At 37.6% G+C, this 20,765-nt stretch overlaps 1 protein-coding gene across 7 annotated transcripts in view; it reads right to left on the bottom strand.

Annotated features, from left to right (window-relative positions):
• The window catches only part of LOC103716081 (ATP-dependent DNA helicase Q-like 2), a 31,132-nt gene extending 11,689 nt beyond the window's left edge, over positions 1-19,443 (bottom strand). For 3 of the 7 annotated variants that reach the window (XR_005510756.1, XR_005510758.1, XM_039123780.1), the window contains exons 1-11: positions 19,286-19,440; positions 17,796-18,016; positions 17,116-17,262; positions 16,817-17,032; positions 12,645-12,749; positions 12,437-12,541; positions 12,201-12,323; positions 7,411-7,499; positions 2,579-2,615; positions 2,459-2,492; positions 37-125 (exon numbers count right to left, since the gene is read on the bottom strand). Coding sequence is in view for 5 of the 7 variants with exons in the window: in XM_039123780.1 (XP_038979708.1) it covers positions 37-125; positions 2,459-2,492; positions 2,579-2,615; positions 7,411-7,499; positions 12,201-12,323; positions 12,437-12,541; positions 12,645-12,749; positions 16,817-17,032; positions 17,116-17,262; positions 17,796-18,016; positions 19,286-19,346 (1,227 nt within the window). In the remaining 2 variants the exon portion in view is untranslated. Of the gene's footprint in view, positions 1-36; positions 126-2,458; positions 2,493-2,578; positions 2,616-7,410; positions 7,500-12,200; positions 12,324-12,436; positions 12,542-12,644; positions 12,750-16,816; positions 17,033-17,115; positions 17,263-17,795; positions 18,017-19,285 lie in introns of those variants that run through there. The other 4 variants (XM_039123782.1, XM_039123783.1, XM_039123784.1 and 1 more) reach the window with 4 other exon arrangements.
• Between the last annotated feature and the right edge of the window lie 1,322 nt (positions 19,444-20,765).

The following is a 20,765-nucleotide window of genomic DNA, read 5'->3' as shown; positions in this document are numbered from 1 at the left end:
TTCCTTGAATAAAGCAAGCAGATAGATTTAAACTACCTGATAGTATGTCTCCATTGATTTACTGAGGCTGTGATGAATGACAAACCTGACTAGAGATAACCAAGAAAATTTTAGTTTTGAGCACCCTGTAAAAGGGCACAGATAGAAAGAGAAACTGAAATTAGACTACAGAATAAGGCATGTACTAGAAGCGAGTACATCCAGAGTAAGGTCCTGTTTGGGGGAGCTGTTAGTAGTAGAGCTTTTAGAAGTACAGCTGTTGGAAGTAGAGCTGTCTGAAGCAGAGCGTTTATAAAAAACTATTTGCTGTTTGGTAACTACATTTCTAAAGTACTATGGCACTTTAACATGTATTTGGTAAACAAACTGAGAAAGTACTTTTGTGTGACAAAATGACTATAAAGGACATTACCAGTATTATACAACAGAGCATAATAAAATATAATATGTATTAATACATAAATATATGATATAATATAATATTAATGTAAGGTAATATAATATTATTATAATATAGTACTATAACATTATACATTATAAAATAATAATTTAATATAATATTAAATTATTTAACATAACATATCAATGTATTATGATATAATATAATATAATATAATATTCATAGTATAATACAATAATAAATATATAAAATATTATAATTATTAGTGAAAATTAATTTTTCATCCTTCTAATGACTATTTATCTCTCTAACAAATTTTTTAGCTAGGTGATAAAATTGGTTAACTAATTACTAATATTTTTATTTATTTATTTATTTACATTAGATTATGGGCCACTCACTCATTATTATTTTTTATTTATTTATTATTTTATTTCATTGAAACATAGATGGGTCGCCGGACATGGGTGGTGGCCGGCATGGTGGCTGCCACCGTGGGCAGCCACGAGTTCCCAAAACAAAAGAAAAAAGAAAAAAAGAAGAAGGAATAGAGACGGCGGCGTTAAGTAAATATGATTTAAATGGGGGTATTTTGATTCAAAAAACAGCTTTCCGACAAAGCTGAAAGCAGCATTTTCGGAAAGCTCCAAATTGGAGCTTCCCCCCAAAAGCTGTTTTCAGCTTTCCGCAAAAGCCGAAACCAAGGTCCACCGTACCGGTACTAGTCGGCGTACCGGTGGCGGCCTAGACCGGTACGGGATACGTACCGGTCCCATACCGGTCTGAACCGGTTCTCCAACAATAAACCACCGGTATCGGATTCCACGCTGATCCGGTACCGATCCCAGGCCGGACCAGTACGTACGGGCCGGTACGGACAGGTACGGCAGACCATGGCTGAAACAGCTTTCCGAAAATTTTACCAAGCACCATTTTTTATCTAAAAGTACTTTTGGAGGGCCAGAAAGTGCTTTTTGGCCCTCCAAAAGCTCCCCCAAACAAGTGCACTGTGAAACTATCCTTTATAGCCACTTATACATTAAAAATCATAGAAAATAGTTGAGAAAAACAATCTTATCATCTAGGCACACATATGCTTAGGCATATATACTCATCTAGATAACTTGTACTTTACTCATCTAGGCACATACGTTTAGGCATGCATGCGCACACACCAAGACATGCATGCACATGCAAACCTCTAGGGTCCACGTGGATCGGGTCTACCCAGATCCAGGCCAATATGGATCCAAGCCTTCCTAGGATTTGAGAAACGGATCAAGAATGAGATCGAAACAAAAACCCAAATGAGCATGTTTCACAGAACTAGGTCCAGCATGATTGAACTCAATTAGATTCAATCTTCAATTTAGACATGCACTAACACAGCCCCTAAAATGATGGGTAAATCTGTGCCTAAACATTAAAATCAAATTCAGTTCTGGCTGGATCTAGGTCAAAATAGACCTACGCCAACCTGATTCACTTGCAGCCCTATATGCACCCACACATGCTTGCATGCATTCATATGCGTGCATAAACCAACTTGAACATTTGCAGACATGCATGAATAATATGCTCGCATACAAAGGTATAACATCGGAATTTCCATGATCTTGAGCTCCACCAAAACAAAGGATTCCGCCAGTACCCAAGCGCTCTTGCAAAAATACCCCAACATGATTTTGACACTGCTGAAAGTTGATTCATTTTACTGATTAAGCTGCTTTCATATAATATAAATTAGCATGCTGTTCATGTTTATAACCTTTATAATATCTGATAATACCACCCATATAGAAGGGGAGTAGATGATGGAAAATGATATGAAACCACTGTTCATTAAACAAAAATGTCACATTTATTGGTAAGCATTTAAATAAGTACTTACCTATTAATGTTGTAAAGAAAAGCAACGCTAGAAAGGCAACCAATTTTCACAGAAAGCACAAGAAAGCATCAGGAAGTGATATTAACTGGACATTCAACATATGAAAACTAAACATACGTACTAAAATGGCAATAACAGTCACATAAGACTCTGTTCATTCAACATACCATCTGGTTTATTTATTCCCATTCCAAATGCCACCTGCAAAATTTTTATCAAAGGGGTCATAAACTGTTTACTTGGAAAGGCCAAAAAGAAAAAAGGAAGATGGCACCAGGCATACATACCGTCCCAATGATAACTTGTAATTTGTTTTTGCTCCAGCTGTTCAGCAAAAGAAAAGACAAAATTATATAAACCAAATAGGTGAAAATTAGACTACAACACAGCAATGCAACATGTTAATTGGAAAGGAACAGAGAAATGTTGGTGCAGGAAAAACATGAGATCAAGACCTAAGGTGGCACGGATGGTAGTCAGGAAAAAGTAAATGGAAAAGATTGAAACAAGTGGAGTTTGCCCTAAATAGGAATTTTTGGTCAATGAGAATCCATAGAGCAGATCCAAATATATGTGACCAGGCTTGTTACAAAAAAAATCGAAGGAAAGAAAATCTAAATTATGATAATCCTTAATATATTGCACCATGTTCACACTGTTAAGTACTGGTACATACCAAAAATTAAACAAAATTTGAATTTTATAATAGACTACATCATTAACCTGTTAGACATTTAGACTGTAAAGTTTAGAAAGCATGACAGGGAAACCATACAACCATCATCTTGAATTGATTTATATTAAAAAAGATTGGAAAAATATGTCCAAAGTTATAAATATTTATTGAAAAGAGTAAATACCATGCCATATAAGAATGAGTAATATACTAATATATGTGGTCTTAGCAACTTCATGTAACAGGAGAATGATCATGTAAACTCCAAGTTGGGTACCTGTAAGGATTGTATTTTACTTAATGGTGTTATACTTGTCTCCAACAATCAAATGGTGTTCCAAAAAAATGATGATCAACATGAATCATTCTGTACAGTTCGACACTAGCCAGTTTTGGTGAGGGGACCCTTGCTAGTACACTAGTATTTATCGATGTCAATGTAACCATATGCATTATTTGGTGTTCGCTGAAAAACTATGACCAACATAGAGAAACTATTTTGTTTAATCAAATGCTAATAATTTCCTTTTTTCTTCTGCATTTTTGGAATCCAGTTTGCCTTTCTCTTTCTGAATGACTTGGAACAGTTGTAAAATTATGGATCCAGGTGTCAACAAAAACCAAAACAGAAGAAAACATGAGTGGGTTTTTTGCCAAATGCAAGTCTTCTAACACAGAAACACAAAAAAAAATGCACATTGCTCTGTTAAATAAATATGTATATCCAAAATATGTATCATAGTTGGTGCTGTTTTGTGGATCAGCTTCAGTCTGATGTTAAAAGTAGATTACTTTTTTATAATATTCGGTACCATATAGCTGTGGTTTGAAATGCAAATTTTGCTGTGGCAAATTAGGTGTTAAGTTATCCTCAAAAGAACCTATAAGCATGCTCGAGATGATCTGCAATAAGTAATCTACTCATCTACTTAAACATGTAGTTTTCAAATTTTAATGTTCTGTTCATTAGAAGTTTTTGTTACGGCATCTCTTGTAGGAAAAGAAAGACAGGTTTCCAAAGCGCAAGTTTTGAACTTTCTACATATACACACAGGTAAAATATACATACATACATACGTATCAAAGTCTACGGAACCGTCCTAAAGCGCCCGGTTCGAGGCATCCTGGGCTATACTGGCGGCAGATGGAGAGATTTCTACCATTGAAACCGAGATGACTCGCTGGAGGAGAAGAAGGAGAAGAGGAAGAGAGAGAGAGAGAGAGAGAGAGAAAGAGCAGGGAAGGGACTAGGGAGGGAGAGGGAGAGGGAGAGGCAGAAAGAGAGAGGAAGAAAGAGAGAGGTCGGGGCCGGCTGGCGGAGCCTCCACGCAGATGTGGAGGCTAGGGAGATGCAGAGGCGGGGCCCTTTTATTTTTGGGCCAGCCTCGGTCTCTCTCTTTCCTCCTCTCCCTCTCCCTCCCTCCCCGCTCTCCCTCTCATTTTCTCTCTTTCTCCCTCTCCCCTGCCATAGAAGATGTGTCGGTACATGCCCAGCATGGCACGGCGTGGGCCCGTACCAACTCGTCCCGCCAGGCAACCGGTACAGTGCCTGATACTGGTTCCGCCATCCTTGATATGTATATATACATATATACATTTATATATATTTATATACATACATTTATATACAGACGTTTATATATGAATGTTTACATGTACATACATATATGTGTGTCTATACATATGTATATGTAACATATGTGTACATATATATATATACACACACACACACACACACATGCTGCTAAGAAAGAGCAAGAAGTTAAATCAAATAACTGGTTTTTCACCAGACCCCCTTTTCGTGCACGTACTAAGAGTTCTCCCTCTACCAACCAGCTGAGGAAACCTGCCTCCTTCAGCCTCCTGTGTGTGCCGGCGTTTGTTTCTGCTCTAGCTGGTACCCAGCTTGCTTTTGGAGCAGGAGAAGGTGCCAACAGCATCAAGGAGTGCTCCACCTTCCACTGCATATGTAGAAAAAGAGAGAGCGCGGAAGAACTATTTATCTTTGGACCATGAGGTGGTGGGTTTGGCCAGCAGCAACAGTGTTAGGCAAGCAACTTGGAAAGCAAAAACAGCCTATGCACAAAACAAGCCCAAATCTGAGATTTGACTGTATCTTTCCACCTACTGAAGCTCTTAAGAACAGCTAGAAATCAACCCGCAGAAGAAAGAGAATCTGGCACATTGAACAAATTGGGTACTTTTGCATCCCTCCTTGGTTGTTCCATAGTTTTGGAAGAAGGAACTCAAGGCACATCATTCTGATGGAGCAGGGAATGCTTACTATACTATTTTTTTAACTAATGCTTACTAGATTTCTTTTTCTTTTTGTTGTTGTTGTTGCTGGAAGCTTTCCCCAGCCGCTTTATTAGTTCCTCGTCAGTTTTCTGAGTTCATCATTCTGAGTTAATCTCATTGCATGAAGAGAAAACAAGGGGGAAAGCGAAAGCTTGTGACACGCTTCCAGCCCAGCTTTTCTCCTCCAGTGAAAAACGGAAATGCATGAAAAACTCCAGTCTCTAATCGAAAGCAGAACATCAACTTAACTCATTTTTCTCAGTATTCATTGAGATAACAGACTTGGTAAGAACCACTTAGATCTCTCCACAATCCTTATCCAACAATAGTCAAATAAAACTGCCTTCCTCTTCCCAACACAGTGAATCCACAATGAATGCCCTGACCGACCTTAGAACCTGTGAACCTTCCATTTGACCGGCTTTTTTTCAATTAACTTTACAATTTTCCATGTCAATGAATTTCAATATTCATCACAGCATCATACATTAGCTATGCTCATCTCAAAGGGGACCAACACTGTAGGAGATGGTTAGACCAGATACGAGTTAGAGCACAGAATATCTTTCATTTCAGAGTAGCAGAACTTTCACCAACAATCCAATTCCAAACTCCAAAGCTTCAAGATATGCCTAAGATATTGAAAAATGATGGTGAAAATAAAAATAAACACAAGATGACAGTGGTTAAAGATGTCTGTGCCTATTGCCTAACCGTATTCAATTTAGTTTTTGATTTGCGCCACTTAGAAAATCATGACAAAAAAATTAAAATCCCAAGGTAATGCATGCATATGTAGTTGATAATTGATATAGTATATTACTTTTCTATTAAAAAAAAAGAGACATAGTATATTACTTTGTATAGAGTTATTTAAATCACAACGCATGCATACAATTGCATAGGACACAAAAATAGAGACAGGAAAAGACAAGATTTATGTCCTATTTTTGGAATTTTGAGGACTTACACTACAATCAGGTCATCTATCAGTAATCCTGTGGTAGGCATTTTCATAGGTAATATGTGCAATTAACATCACAAATTTTGCATTTTCTTAATATATTGCCATCTAAAAGAACTAACTATCTCATTTAGTATTTGATCATCATCCAACATCTAGCCAGTTGACAAGTTGCAAGCCAGATTACATAGTCATCTTTAATAATCTCGTTTTGATTTAATTGATGACTGCTGCAGATATCTTGATTTACATGATAATATCCCCTTTAATAAATGCTTCCACAGGCCTACCGTCCTTCATATTTTGATCACATTTTATTGCCAGATTATCATGATTTCCATATTACTGGGTACTCTTTTCTCCTACCTATCATTCATCTTAACAACCATACAACACAAAGTCTGGCATTCGTGTTGTCTAAGGGCCTTGCATTGTCAGTGTCTCCACATTTCCCAGAAATGATGTTTCCGACTTTTTCTCAACTATAGCACCTCTACGTTTAGAATCCTTTCCCAGCCAACTATATCGTGTCTATCTAGAATCCTTTCGCGATATGACCATCTAGAATCCTTTTCGTCTGTGAACTGTCAAAGCTCACCAATATGTATGTGTTTCCCACTGCATTCTACGGTCCATATTTTTTTGTCAGGCCACATTAATTGCACGTGCAATATACTAGTGTATTTCAAGACATTCGCTTGTTCTTGTTCCATCTACCATACTCTATATCTAGGAATAACACAACTCCAAAAACGAAAAAAAACCTGCTAATGCAAAAGAACAAATCATAGCAAGTCAGCCATTCTTCCCAATTGATCTCATCATCAGTTGTTTGAGTTGTTGTTATCAAAATCTTGAAGAAAACCTTGAAAGTGTTGAAGATGTCCTCTTTCTGCAGATGTTCAACCATCTAGTGTTTCATATACAATCTCTCAAATGTCCACCCTGCCATCACTTGAGAGAACCCTATCAATCGATATTAAGATGATATCCTAAACAAGATGCTTCAGACTCCTCATGCATCACTCTCTTACTTTATCTCCAATATACCAAGTTGACTGCTACAAAGAGAATTACATGACCCCACCCCCAAAATAGACTGAAATTGGGAACATTTAATAGAGAAAATACAAGCAGCTTTATTTTGCAATGACTAATTTATCAAGGACAATGAAATGTACCGCAGATGAACTTTCTCACGAGCAGTCACATCCATATCTGCGTGGTAATAATCTGCTGAAATTCCACGTTCTTGCAACTCCTTTGCAACCTGTATGTGACAAAAATCATCACGAACTTCGAGTAACTATATCACATAAAAATTCACAACCAAACATGTTAGAGTGACCAAGTGCATTAAAAGCCCAAGCATGGAAGAGCGTTATGCCGTTGACAACAGAATAAATTCAGAAGACAATGCACATAGTTTGAAAGAGCTTTCTATTATTAAACTATTAGCATTATTTTGATAGTCTTACTGAAGAGAATGCACAGATGTGAAAACTTTACCATCACTAGAATCAAAATCCAGATTATATTTATCCAATATAACAAGCACGAAGATAAAAATATCATATTAGTTTAGATAAGGATTTTCAATAGAAAAAAATACAGAGAGCACTGGGAAAGAGGAGTACTCTGATAATTTTCAGAATTGTCATACACACTAGCCTCCTCTTAATGGGACTACAGGACCAAACCTTCCAACCAACTAGAAGCACTTGGTTAGAAGTTGTTGAAAAGGATATGGAATATAAAGCCAGGCCCATTAATGAAGCAGGCATTCTTCTAAGGATTACAGTGAGCTCAAAAGGAAATTAAACATTTTTGAAAAACTACACAGTTTACAAAGAAAGTCGTTGTGGGTTAGTTTAGGTTTAATTAGGGTTAGACTAAATTATTTTAATGTTTTCGTTTTATTTTTAATTAATTTGTTTTTTTATTGAATTTTACATGTTCAGATAAGTTGGGAGAAGGTTTGGTATTCTATAGCTTCTTTTTTTATACTCTTCAGTCTATTCTTTGAGTGAGTGTTTGAATCCTATAATTCTAACTTCGGTGGGACTTGGTGTCCAAAGATTCTATTTTATGTCTTGCTTGTGCTAAGAAAGGTTTAAGTCATTAAGATTGTGCTCTGGATTCATTTTATTGGCTTTCCATATCGGTCTCATATAGTTATGAATTTTCATACTTTCAGAAAATTGGAAAGTATGTTGCTTCTTATTCTTTTGTTAGAAGAAAGGTCTAGAGTCATCCTACTTAACTAGCGTGTCCTATTTAATAAGTCTTATTATGTCTCTTTTTGGTGAGTCGGATATATCAAACAGTTACACATCCATTAGAGTCTGCATACAATTTAATAAGACACTGTCCTCTCAAGAAGTCTCATTATGTCTTTAACTGAAAAAGGAGGACAGGAAACAGAGTAAAGTCTAAAAATCAGTTTTGGTGATGAAAGAAAGAAATTTGCCCCAATTGTAGAAATCATCAACTTCAGGTACACAGGAGCTGTTTGGTTGACAAGTTTTATTAAAAAAGGTACATAGAAAAATCAAATGAAGAAGTTTTTCAAAAAAATGGTTGTTTGGTTGTTTTCCATAGAACCTGTTTTATCAAATTGACGTCATAAAATCTCAAAAATGAATTCTATGAAAAACAGGTGTCCTCCTGTTTTTCATAGAACTTCTTTTATAGGAGATTATATTTTATCGATATCTCTTTTAGTTAAGGCTGCAAATGGGTCGGGTCGACCCGTGACCCAACCCGACCCGACCCACGTAGACCCGACCCGACCCGAATTTTAGGACCCGTGGGTCCGGGTCGGGTCCTAAAATTGGACCCGAATCATTTTCTGGGTCGGGTCTGGGTTTACCAAACGGACCCGACCCGACCCGAATGGACCCGAAGAGAGAGAGAGAGGAAAAGCAAAAGAAAGTCTTTTCTTTTTCTTTTTCTTTTTTTTTTGGCGTGGGTTGTGGTACTGTTGGTCAGTATGGGAGGATAGCAAGATAGCAACAAGCATAGGTTCACAGAATCCAAAGGAACGTCGGCCCGTCAGGATTCTCTCTCGATCTGTTACACTGTTGAGACCTCTGGTGTCTCGGTAGCTGCCTTTTTTTTTCCTTCTGTTTTTTGGTTTTTGTTTCTTTTAACTTTTGAAGGGAGAAAGTGAGGGAACACTGCAACTGAATATGGGTCATGTGCCAGTTTTCTGTAATGGAATTGGATTTTGGAAGAAGGTCTGGGATTTTTTTTGTCCTCGTGAGAGGGGAGCTGGGAGACACCGAGTTCCATCCAATCAGTCATATAGATAAAAAATAGTGTGTCATGGGTCATTTGTTCTGACTGGAGCTCAATTGCAAAGTCTTTCAAGTCATGGGTCACCCAGCACCTCATAATTATGATATGACCAAATTAGATTTACCCAATTTTTTTCCCAAAAACACAAAAAAATGGACCCGATCGGACCCGGACCCGACCCGAATCAGACCCGGACCCAACCCGAACCCGACTCGGACCCGACCCGACCCAACCCGATCTTCAACCGGGTCGGGTCCGGGTCCAAAATTGGGACCCGAACAAAAAACCAGGTCGGATCGGGGTCACCTAGGACCCGACCCGACCCGACCCATTTGCACCCCTACTTTTAGTGGAACTCCCTGGCATCCAAATCGACCTGTAGATCAGTTTCCAATGCAGATTTTATACATATAAATATGAAAATGTTGCAGATTAAATATTTCATTTTCGGATCCGAAATTTGTTTTAGATTCTCACCTGTAATGGGTTTAAACCTGAGGATCGAATCTACATCGCATACTCATCAGAAAAATAAACAAATCTCATATCTATAGTTGAAGTTTCTTTTAGACATGAATGTGAATACATAAAGGACAATACAACCAAATGTCAAACATTGATATATGAGGAGGTTCTACAACTGCACGACATATTCAACATTGCCATAAGCTAATATAGGGATATTTATTTGACAACGAACTATAAGATGTGAATATGGATCACAGCGCGCTACTAAAAACAAGAGATGATTTTCGTGTGTTTCTAGCTACGCCAATTCTGGGGATTGGTGCTAGACAATGAGCACTGATTGTTGGATTTGAATAAGGATTGGTTAAACATTTGGTTCTTTCTATGAATACTAATAGGTGTTCAAAGATAGAACAAAGAGTGATGTAAAATTATAATTCAGCCTATACTGCAGCGTTTAAAATGCAGGATGGTCTAAAAGAAGTGGGTAATCTCATTAAAGTTGTTAAATCTTACATGCACTTTGAGGTTGACAGACGTAGTTTCTTGATGCTTTTCAGTAAATTTATCTTAGTGTAGGCTTTAATAGCATCTGAGAGTACAGTATGAATCATAATAGCACGTTGCATCCTAGATCATCAAATGTGTTCTAGCTCTTGAGCCAAGAGGAGCTATATGCCAATTTGAAGAAACATGACCTTGTGACTAGAAGCTTCATTTTTCTTGGGCTATGTATTTCCATCCAGACTTGCGATGAGTCTCAATTGCCATAAAGTTACTACATGGCTTAACAAGGTTCAAAGATCTGGTTGTGTTTTTATACAAGGCTCATTTCTCTTTTAGTTTCTCATAGCTCTCAGGATCAAGCATTTGAAAAGTGAGATTTACACCTAAATTTGAGAAGCCAAGAAAATGAAATGGTTGAGCAAAGATATCAGGTGAACTGTGGTTGCATTATCTCTGTTGAAAATACTGTTTAGGAATTGCAAGGTTTAAAACTTGAATGTTTTATCTGTTATAACTACCTATGACAGGGAAAACCACACTATCAAATAAGCTTTGGATCACTGAAATTATTATTTCATAGAGAAGGAATATATGTTGCACTCAACAAAAGCATAAGGAATTTGTATTTCACACTATACAAGTAAAATTAACACAAATCAATGAGCATAGAGCAACGTAAAAGCTGAAAAATAGTCATGCATAAAGGATTTAAGTACTTAACAAGAGTTCAATTTCGTTATCATGAATGTGCCAAGTGTGATTAATTTCGTTAGTGATATGAAAGTTTCTCATCAATACAGTTTTCTCTTTTATTCAACTGAATCTGTTTGTTGGTTGCATGGAGCTATTACCTTCAAAAGGCTTGTAGACACTTGAAAACTGATTATGGTAGCTATAAGATGATAGACTTGGCTCATGAAGCTTGAAATGGTCGAGGTTGCAGAAGGCTTTCTCTTTTATCCAACTTAGTTTTGTTGGTTGCATGAAGTTATTATCCTCCAAAGCCTTGTAGACACATGGAAATTTATTATGGTAGCTCAAGATGATAGACTTGGCTTATGAAGCTTGAAATGGTTGAGGTTGCATAAGGTTTTAATCCACATATAAGGTGTTAAACTCAAGTAGAAAAGATGCAGTTTATGAGAAGTACAATGATGCAGAAACCAATTTGATGGTATAATAAGAAACAAAACTAGATACAGCCATATGTAACTTGACATTTGGATCTAAATGAAAGGAGTTGCAGAAAATAACTAAAGATCTAGTATGTTTGGGACTGGTTGTGAAGAAGAATTAAAATTTCAGTAAGAGACCAGATGGCCTCAGATCGGACGAATTAGTAGCTCAGTTTGACTACAAGAAGATAGGAATGGAACTTGTCCATAAATTTATGGCAAAGTTTCTGCAAATCAAGTAACAGATTTCATGTATTTTATGAAAATCTAAAATCTTAAAGTATTGTCAGATGCACAGATTGATTAGATTACATCTCATAAGCAGAAGGGAGCAAGTACTCATTCTCAACTGCAAATAATACATTCATTGCTTGTGCGTGAGAGGCACAGAAACAAGTAAGAGAATATTATTTTGCTTGCTCTACCACAAATCAAATTTTTCCAAGAAAAAGGTGTTTACTCAGATATATCAAGGGAACAACATACAAAGAGTTAAATGCAATAAGAACCATTCCACAGACCTGCTCGCACTCCTTCCTAGAGAAGCAATAAACTATTCCAGACTCGTTATTAGGATATGACTGCCGTATAAAATCTGCAATTTCGTCAATGACCACCTTTGCAACAGATGACTTCTCGAGTACCTAATAGACAAGCAACTTCAATTGTCAGATATCTTCCCACACAAGCAACTCCAATCAATAAGACATTTCAGCTAGTCACGCTATTAGTTAATGGATCAGTGAATAAGACATACTTTGTAGAAAAGATTGGGCCTATTAACTGTACTAACAAACTTAACACATTTAGGAATATGCAGCATCTCCATCAGATCTGTCTGGACCTTATATGTAGCAGTAGCCTACAAAATGGAAGTCACCGATCAGGAGTCAATAGCAGCTATCCACATCTTTCCAATCAAATTGATTATCACAACAATCAGTTTATTATAAGAAGAAACTTACAGTTAAAGCAATCATCGGAACATTAGGAAACTGAACCTTCAAGATACCAAGGTTCTTATAATCTGGACGAAAATCATGACCCCATTGACTACAGCAGTGTGCCTCCTGCACATTAACTGAACCTGTCAGTTGTCTACAAGCTATGCAGTTCATGATATACATTTTTCCGGTTAGAAATTCTGGCATGAGCTAACTTTTGCACAGTTACACTATCATATTGTAAGTATCAGGTATTCAAGATTTTCATTATAAAAGATAACCATGTCATGATGGAATGCTTATAAGATGGAATGCTTATAAGGTGCTAAGGGTGAAAAAGCGATTATATTTGTATATAAAAACTAATATATGAAAAGTTATAGAAGAAAAAAATTGATATATGTCTAGTTTATTTACAATATGCAAACATATGTTCCTAAAAATCAGATGGACAACCCACCATACATACTTACATACACATCCACACACTAGCATGTGTATGTATGTATGTACGTAGGACCATCAATGGTTCGCTACTAGCTGACTATACATGTGTCTTCCAAATAAAAGAATTAAAGACAAAACTAGTCTGTCATAGATATTTCCAAAGAAATCAGTAGCCTAAAAAACTCATTATGGGACATTGTGACTAGCCTACAAAAGCTCGTTATGTGATATCATTAGTAGCCTAAAAAACTCGTTATGTGACATCATTTTTCGCTTATATTAAAAAACCAAAAGATAGCATTCTATTTTACATCTGAAAATTTGTATAAAAATCTGAAATCCTTTAACATCCCGAACATATGCAAAATATAACCATTGTCATAATAGTAAGCTTTATCCTAGTTATTTTGAATTGGCTTTACAGATCCTTCTGTATCATTCATTATTATGGAGGGGCCTATCCTTTACCAAAGCAGGCATTTTCAAATAATTTTCCATATCTGCATTCATCTTTTTTTATTCTAGAGCATTTAACAGAAATCCAATCACTCTTCCTCATGTAACCCATGCCAATTATCCATCTCATTCTAATTTTTTATAGTCTCTTGCTGCTATCTTGATTTCCATACTTGGTCGACTTGCTTTCATCAACCCTGCCTCACAAGCTCAGTGAATACTTCACCTTCAAGCGTTGTCATTTGTTCTCTAAAGCCTCAAATGCACATTCAAGGTATCTACATCAGCAGCCCATTTCAGGCCTGAATGGGCCGAATATGCAGTATTTTAAACCTCGCCCTAAAGCTTAGCTACTGAAAGCAGGTCTAGTGTGGGTACAAGAAAGTGGGTCTCTTTAGTAAAAATAACAAGAAAACACCTAGGAAACAAGTGCTGGGACAAGTTTCTGGGGAGATTCAGAAGGGGTTGTGCCACCATAAGTGGAAGACTCTTGCTACTCAAACCTAAATAAACATGCAAAAGGCATTCAAAGCTGCTTCACCAACAGACTTGATATCTTTTTTTTTCTCCCTGCAGCCCCCATAGATACAAGACTCTCTACTGTTGCTTCAGAGACATAAACCGCTTGTACCTTGACTTTCTCTATGCCATCTTAGTAATCTCAAGATGATTCCTGTAACCTCAGCTATATGACAGCCCAATGCCACATCTATTTTGCAGTTCTTCTCTCCTGAGCACTGCCTGCTCATGGTTTTCCTAATATCATTTGTCTGCAATATCATAGTAATGTTCTAAACCTTATCCTCTCATCTGCTAGTCTATTTCTTGCTAGTGAACTTCATAAAAATTAACCCACTTTGCTATTAGTCAATTTTGTGGGTTAGTTTACTCGATCTTAGCATTGATCACCAGGCACATTGACCTGCAATATGTTGTCAAATTGGCTGCCCTTCAAGCCATTCTAGCTCACCTACTTAACATTAGGGCTGTCAACGAGCCGAGCCGAGCCCGAGCCACAGCAGGCTCGGCTCGGCTCGTTCCATAAAAGTCTAGGCTCGGGCTCGGTACCGAGCCCTGTACTGGGCTCGGGCTCGGGCTCGCCTGGCACAGCCCCGGCTCGGGCTCGAGCTCGAGCTCGTGAGGCTCGTTTGCCCGAGCCCGAGCCTGCCCCGGCGGCCGGCGCCCCATCTCTATCATTCATCGGAGGACGGGAGGAGAGAAGAACGAAGGAAATAAAGAAAAAAAGAAAGAAGAGAAGAAAGAAGGGGGCGGCCGCGAGCACCACCGGCACGGGCGTCGGCCGCGGGTCGACCGCAGGCGCTGCGGGCGCCGGAGGCTCGGCCGCGGAGGAGGGAGTGAAACTTTCACTATGAAAGGAAGGGGGTAGGGGGGACCTTGATGCAGAAACGGCCGGATGGGGCGGCGGCGCTTCACGCTTGTTGCCTTCCCCGCCGGGGGCGACGGCATCGGGGGCGGAGAAGGGAGAGGAGGTTGCGACGAAGCTTCTCGGAGAGCTGGGATCGGGTGTACGGCGTCGTCATCGTCGTCGGAGGGGAGGGGGCATCGGCTTCGAGCTTGGGGGCGAGCCGGCGAGGAGAACGGAGAAGAAAGGAGGGCTAGGGCTAGGGCTAGGGAATGTTCTGGAGAAACCGAGAAGAAAGAAATTAAAGAAATTAAAAATGGGTTAACGGGTTGGGTTCGGTTAATGGGTTGAGTCCGAACCCGAATCAATTCAATTCGATTTAAAGAAATTAAATGGATTTGGGTTAGCTCGGGTTGGGTCTGATCTAAATCCAACTGGGTTCAATTAGATTGGGATTTAAATTGATTGAGCCAAATAAAATTTAATTGGGTTGAGTCCAAATTTAATTGGGACCCAATTAAATTGTTAATTGGACTGAGCCCTCATTTGGGCTCGTTTGGGCTCGTGAGCTGCTCGGGCTCGAGCTCGGATTTAAACGGGCCTCATTTTAGGCTCGGGCTCGGGCTCGTTTGACTAACGAGCCGAGCCCGAGCCGGGCTTTTACCGAGCCGGGCCCGAGCCGAGCCCGAGTAGCTCGGCCCGTTGACAGCCCTACTTAACATGCATCATCATCAGCATTGCACCTTTGAGCCTTCTGCTCAGTTGCTAAACTGTTGGTTTTCTCATGCTTGTAACTCCTCATTTTTGTCATAAACAGTCATCTCAATTATCTTAGGCACTGTAAGTATAATTTTATGTATCCCTTTGAGCAGAACCATACCATAATCATCCAGCCTTGTCTTAATTAGTTGGGAACTGGGTAGGCTATCCATTTGAGTAGAACAAAACAAAAGATTTCATGTATGAAAAGTATGTAAAGACTACCAACAACAATATGCATTCACTCATGCAAGAACATGAAATAATATGTTTGCAGAAAGCATAAACAGATATGAAGTAAAATGCATACATAATATACTAGCCATATGAACTTTTCAACTACCACGCTTCAAACTTAATGTGGACCATAGCAGGAGTTTTCACATGAAAGTTGAAGACTTCTTCTCACATGACAGATGCTAAATGATGAAAATAAGCAAATTGGTTTACCCCTTGGTATCCAATTATGATTGGAGCCTCAATTTCATTTCTATCTTTAAATTAAACACAGCACATGTTCTAGTTACTTATAAGACCATTATCCTTCAAAACTTTCATTTATAATTCTAATAATTTCTCCTCTTGCTGGACGACAGAGAAAATCAACGACTATTATTAACAGTAAAAATTTGATCAAATAATTATTAATAGTAAATGTCCAATGAAATAATTAGTTAGAAACATGCCATAATCATCCATATTATTCAATTTGTTGATAATGATCCATATATACCACAGTTACATGTTAATACATACACATCTCATCAGTTCATCCAAAAAGTAGATAACCATTATTTTCAAATATCACTACTTTACTAACAACATAGACTAATTTTAGGTCACCCAAAAGAGAAAAGATGTTAGATCTTAACCTTCATATGCAAGATGTACAACCCAATATATTCCATCAATTTAGTTGAATTTCAGAGACTAATAACATTTCTAACCCACAAGGTAGAATTGGAACAATGGCTCTTAATTGAGAAACTACTGAGTATTCAGTAAATGGTTAAAGGCAAGAGGTGATTTTCCTCTTCTTGCCTCTCTAGTTCTACACTTGACCTCAAATTAATCAATCTTTGAAATCCTGACATTCAAGAAAGTACACCATCACCCATAATAGCTTTCTGCAAGGTCTGAAGAGCATAATCAAAAAATCATTACTCACATCAATTGCTACAAGAGAAAGGCGCCCGCCATTATGGCACTTTTCAAGCTTAGACATAAATCTCTTGCTCTTAGAAATCTTTTCAGGTGTAACATATAATATCTTCATTTCACCTTCGCCTTTATCGAGGGCTTTGTAGATAAATTTTTCATCTTCTTTACTTGTGGTTGAAGTTAACATGTAAGCTGGAATTCCCAATGCTGTCAGTCCCATAACCTGAAAAAATAGCATTTCAAAACTAAGAAGCTTTGACAAGTAACATGTGTAATAAGTGATATGTTATGATCAAATATAAGCACCTGATCCTGAATTAGAGAAAGCAAAGGACTGACAACCAGGGCAACACCATTACAAAGTACAGCTGGAAGTTGATAACAGAGGCTCTTACCACCACCTGCAGCCATTATAACCAAAACATCTCTTCCACTCATGACGGCATTTACAATCTGGTGGTTGTAAAATATACGTTAAATAAGCTCATGAACAAACTAGGCTAATGCATACATTGTCGTAAGGCTGTGAGACTATTGGAATGCAAAAAAGCACTTATGGCAAAATGGCACCCTAAAAAATGCAAAATAAATTAGTACTTTAGAAACATTTTCAACATCTGATAAGGATCCCCTAACCATTACAAAAATTGGTACTCTGCAAAATGTGTTATTCCAGATCAAGAGAAGTTGAGTATCTTAAAGCAAAATGGCAGACCAATAAATGCTGTGTGTGTGTGTGTGTGAGAGAGAGAGAGAGAGAGAAGGATGGTGCATCGGACAAAATGAGGCTGCCTATAACCATTCCTGTTACCATTATAAATAAAAAGCGATAAGACCATTTCTATGAACAACATTCAGGCTGGCAATGCCTTTCACATGATATGTGATAGTGATGATTTAGAACTAATAGTCAACTTTGAAGAGTTTTCCCCTGCTTTACTAATAGAAAAAGAAAGAAATTTTGCTAGTAGTTGCAGTATACTTACTTCACGTTGATTTGCTCGATAAGAGGAAATCCCAAAAACATTGAATCTAATATCATCAGCCCGAGAATCCCACTCAAAGTTCCCAGACCAATCTTCTGCAGCTATGGAAGCATTGTTATTTGCTTCATTTTCAGATGTTTTACATTCTTCCAACAAGGCCTTGAGCTCAGATTGTTTCCTGTACAACCTTTCTTGGTGGTCAAGTAATATGTTAATTTGGTCTGAAAAGTGCAAAATTCAATAGGAGGGAAGCTGCATCAGTATTTATTATATACTGTCGTGAACAGATATGTATGTAGATATATGAGGGCAAAGTGATCATACAGAAATATATTGATCACACAATAGAAGCATTGTGTTTGTTCTGAAAACGTGTCTAATAGATCTTAGAGGATCTGTTACTCTGCATGGTATTTGTTGTTGAATTACCAATGTTCCTTTCTAATTAGTGGCGCTTGATCTATTTGTTCAAAATCTTCTCAGGTTCTTGCCCTCTAAGAGAATGAACATATGCACATGGATACTCCAGATAAAAAGAAAAAAGAAAGGAAGGAAGGGAGGAAGAAAGAAAGGAGAAAAAAACGAAAAGAAACATTTCAATTTTCAAGAGACTTGAGAGATTTTACCAATTAACCAACTTGAGGGTGCGGTTGCTTATGCGATTGTTTTTTATTTTTATCTTATTTTTTACAGTCTAGTGGCAGCAAGGTCTTGATCATGCAGATATTCCAAACTAAGGAACCCTCTCCAAAACCATTATTTACTGTTAAAGTGGATAAACAGACATTATTTGCCAGTTCATTTCTTTACTGAGTTTATTTGAGAATTAGATAATGACATCACAGACAATTACAGGAGCTAACTGTCTTATATACTTAAACCACCGTTTACTGAATAAAAAACTACTATTTCCAAGCTGGTGTAGAGATTTGGCTTCAGAAATATTACTCTATTTAGTTGAACAGTGAAAATATCAAATAACAGCAACAGTTCCCCATGATTATAATATATAATGCAATGGAAGACCTCCAAAAACTCGATAGCGGCCATCAATTTAAAGCTTGTATTTGACCAGGCAGATCATCATCATCAATTTTTGGGCTTCTCCGATTCTTAATAAAAATTACCGTATTAACAAAATAACCCTAATCTCTTATCAAAGACCTTTAGACGTGAAAGCCAATTACTTTAAAAATCAATCAAGAATCAACTTCGCAGCCACAAATTGAAATTTTTCAGGACAAATATATTCAGCTACGCGTAAACATTCAGCAATTAAGCAAAAAGAAACATCTCCATCAAAGCGAGCAATTAAGAGAACAAGCCCACCCAGAAATCAAATGACGAGTCCTGCAGCATTCTTTTAGAACACTAAATATCAAACTACTCCTCCTCCTCCATCGATTCAAGAAGAAAGGAAGAGGATCGAGCAGTAAGAGCAGCAGCATTTCGAGTAAAGAAAAGAAATCGACTAAAACCCTAATCTTTACCTTGGACGTCTTGGAGCTCGGCCTCAACGCAGAGGAGTTCCCCCACGACATCGTTCTCCATGGGAATTCCCAAAGCAGATGCCGCCGTTTGGCCCCTGCGGCATCGAAAAATAGGAGGAAGGGCGCGATTGCTGAGCCGCAGCCGCAGACTTGACCCCAACCGGGTTCGGCTAGCATTGGTTCGGATTAGACTTTACATATAATTTGCTGTTCACCTTTTTTATGGGTAAATAAGTTGAATTCGCGATACTTGGGATGCGGAAAAAATAGATTTTTGTCAATTTACGCATCAAAACTTATTCTAATCCTATGTATTTCAAGAACATAATTTAATTACTTGAGGGTATTCAAGATGAATAGCATTAGAAAAATCAAAAAGTGAGTTAAAATGACATGGAAATTCAATGAATTGGGTATGTGTTACAATTTTTAATTAAAATTATTTTACATACAAAAGTGGAAGTATTGTGAACTCAAGTCCAATTTGAATCAATTTGCAAGCAGCTGGCTTCAAGTTTAATAAATTAGAGAACATCAATTCAGTTATTGTTCTTTCTGTAGATGTATAGCTGGAAAAAATAATAACATAATTGTTGCTATATATAAGAAGTATTGAAAATAATAATAATATATTTTTTGCAATAAATAAGAAATATTGGATGAAAACATGACCGTTCATACATTATTTTTTACATGCATCCTCATATATCCAGTTTTGGCACACAAAAATATGTACAAACTCGAGAGCAAGCTAGGCCTTCCTCATGTTTTATAATCACTTTTATTTTCAAAAATTCATTTCATAGCCAAGCTGAGCTCGAGGCGGTGTAATCTGATCTAAGCTCAAGCCATTTACACGTAGCTGGTTCGAGAGATCTAATGTAAGTCATGCATAGCAAAATTCTTCCAGCTTTTATATCTTGTGTGCATGTGACTAGGCAAGAGGAATTAGTTATATACATCATGATAAGAAATCAGAGAAGTTTAGATGTGCATGATGGTTTAGAGAAATTTTCTTTATACTGTGTCAGGGAGCTGAATATTTCTTACTGCATGTTTGCAGGTTAGGGAATTACACACATTAAAGGGACATATGAAGTCTGTCGCGAGGCTGAAGAGCTTGGATAGCGTGTGACTGCTCAAACTTCAGCACCATTAGGAATGGCAAGCATCTCAATTGAACTTTCGGAAAATATCCCTCCATATTTCTGCTGCTGATGAGTAATTTTTGTGAACGGCTTTTATCAGGCTGTATGTAATCTATCATCATCCCATAACATGAACTACACTATAATATCTTGATAATTTTTCTGGAACTTAAATCCACTGTTTTTCCTATAGGTGTTCTGCCTTTTCGGTTCTATGTATAAGCATTTTTTCCTCTTTCTAATCCATTAGCTGTCCTTTTTTTTTGTTGCTAAAAATAGAAGTCTCATACATAACATGCATGAATACAATCAAGAAAATCAAAAAGCAGTAC

The sequence above is a fragment of the Phoenix dactylifera genome, chromosome 2 (genome assembly GCF_009389715.1).
Source record: "Phoenix dactylifera cultivar Barhee BC4 chromosome 2, palm_55x_up_171113_PBpolish2nd_filt_p, whole genome shotgun sequence".
NCBI lineage: Eukaryota > Viridiplantae > Streptophyta > Magnoliopsida > Arecales > Arecaceae > Phoenix > Phoenix dactylifera.
Note: the sequence above shows the minus strand (reverse complement) of the source record. Positions and strands in the feature narration are given on the sequence as shown.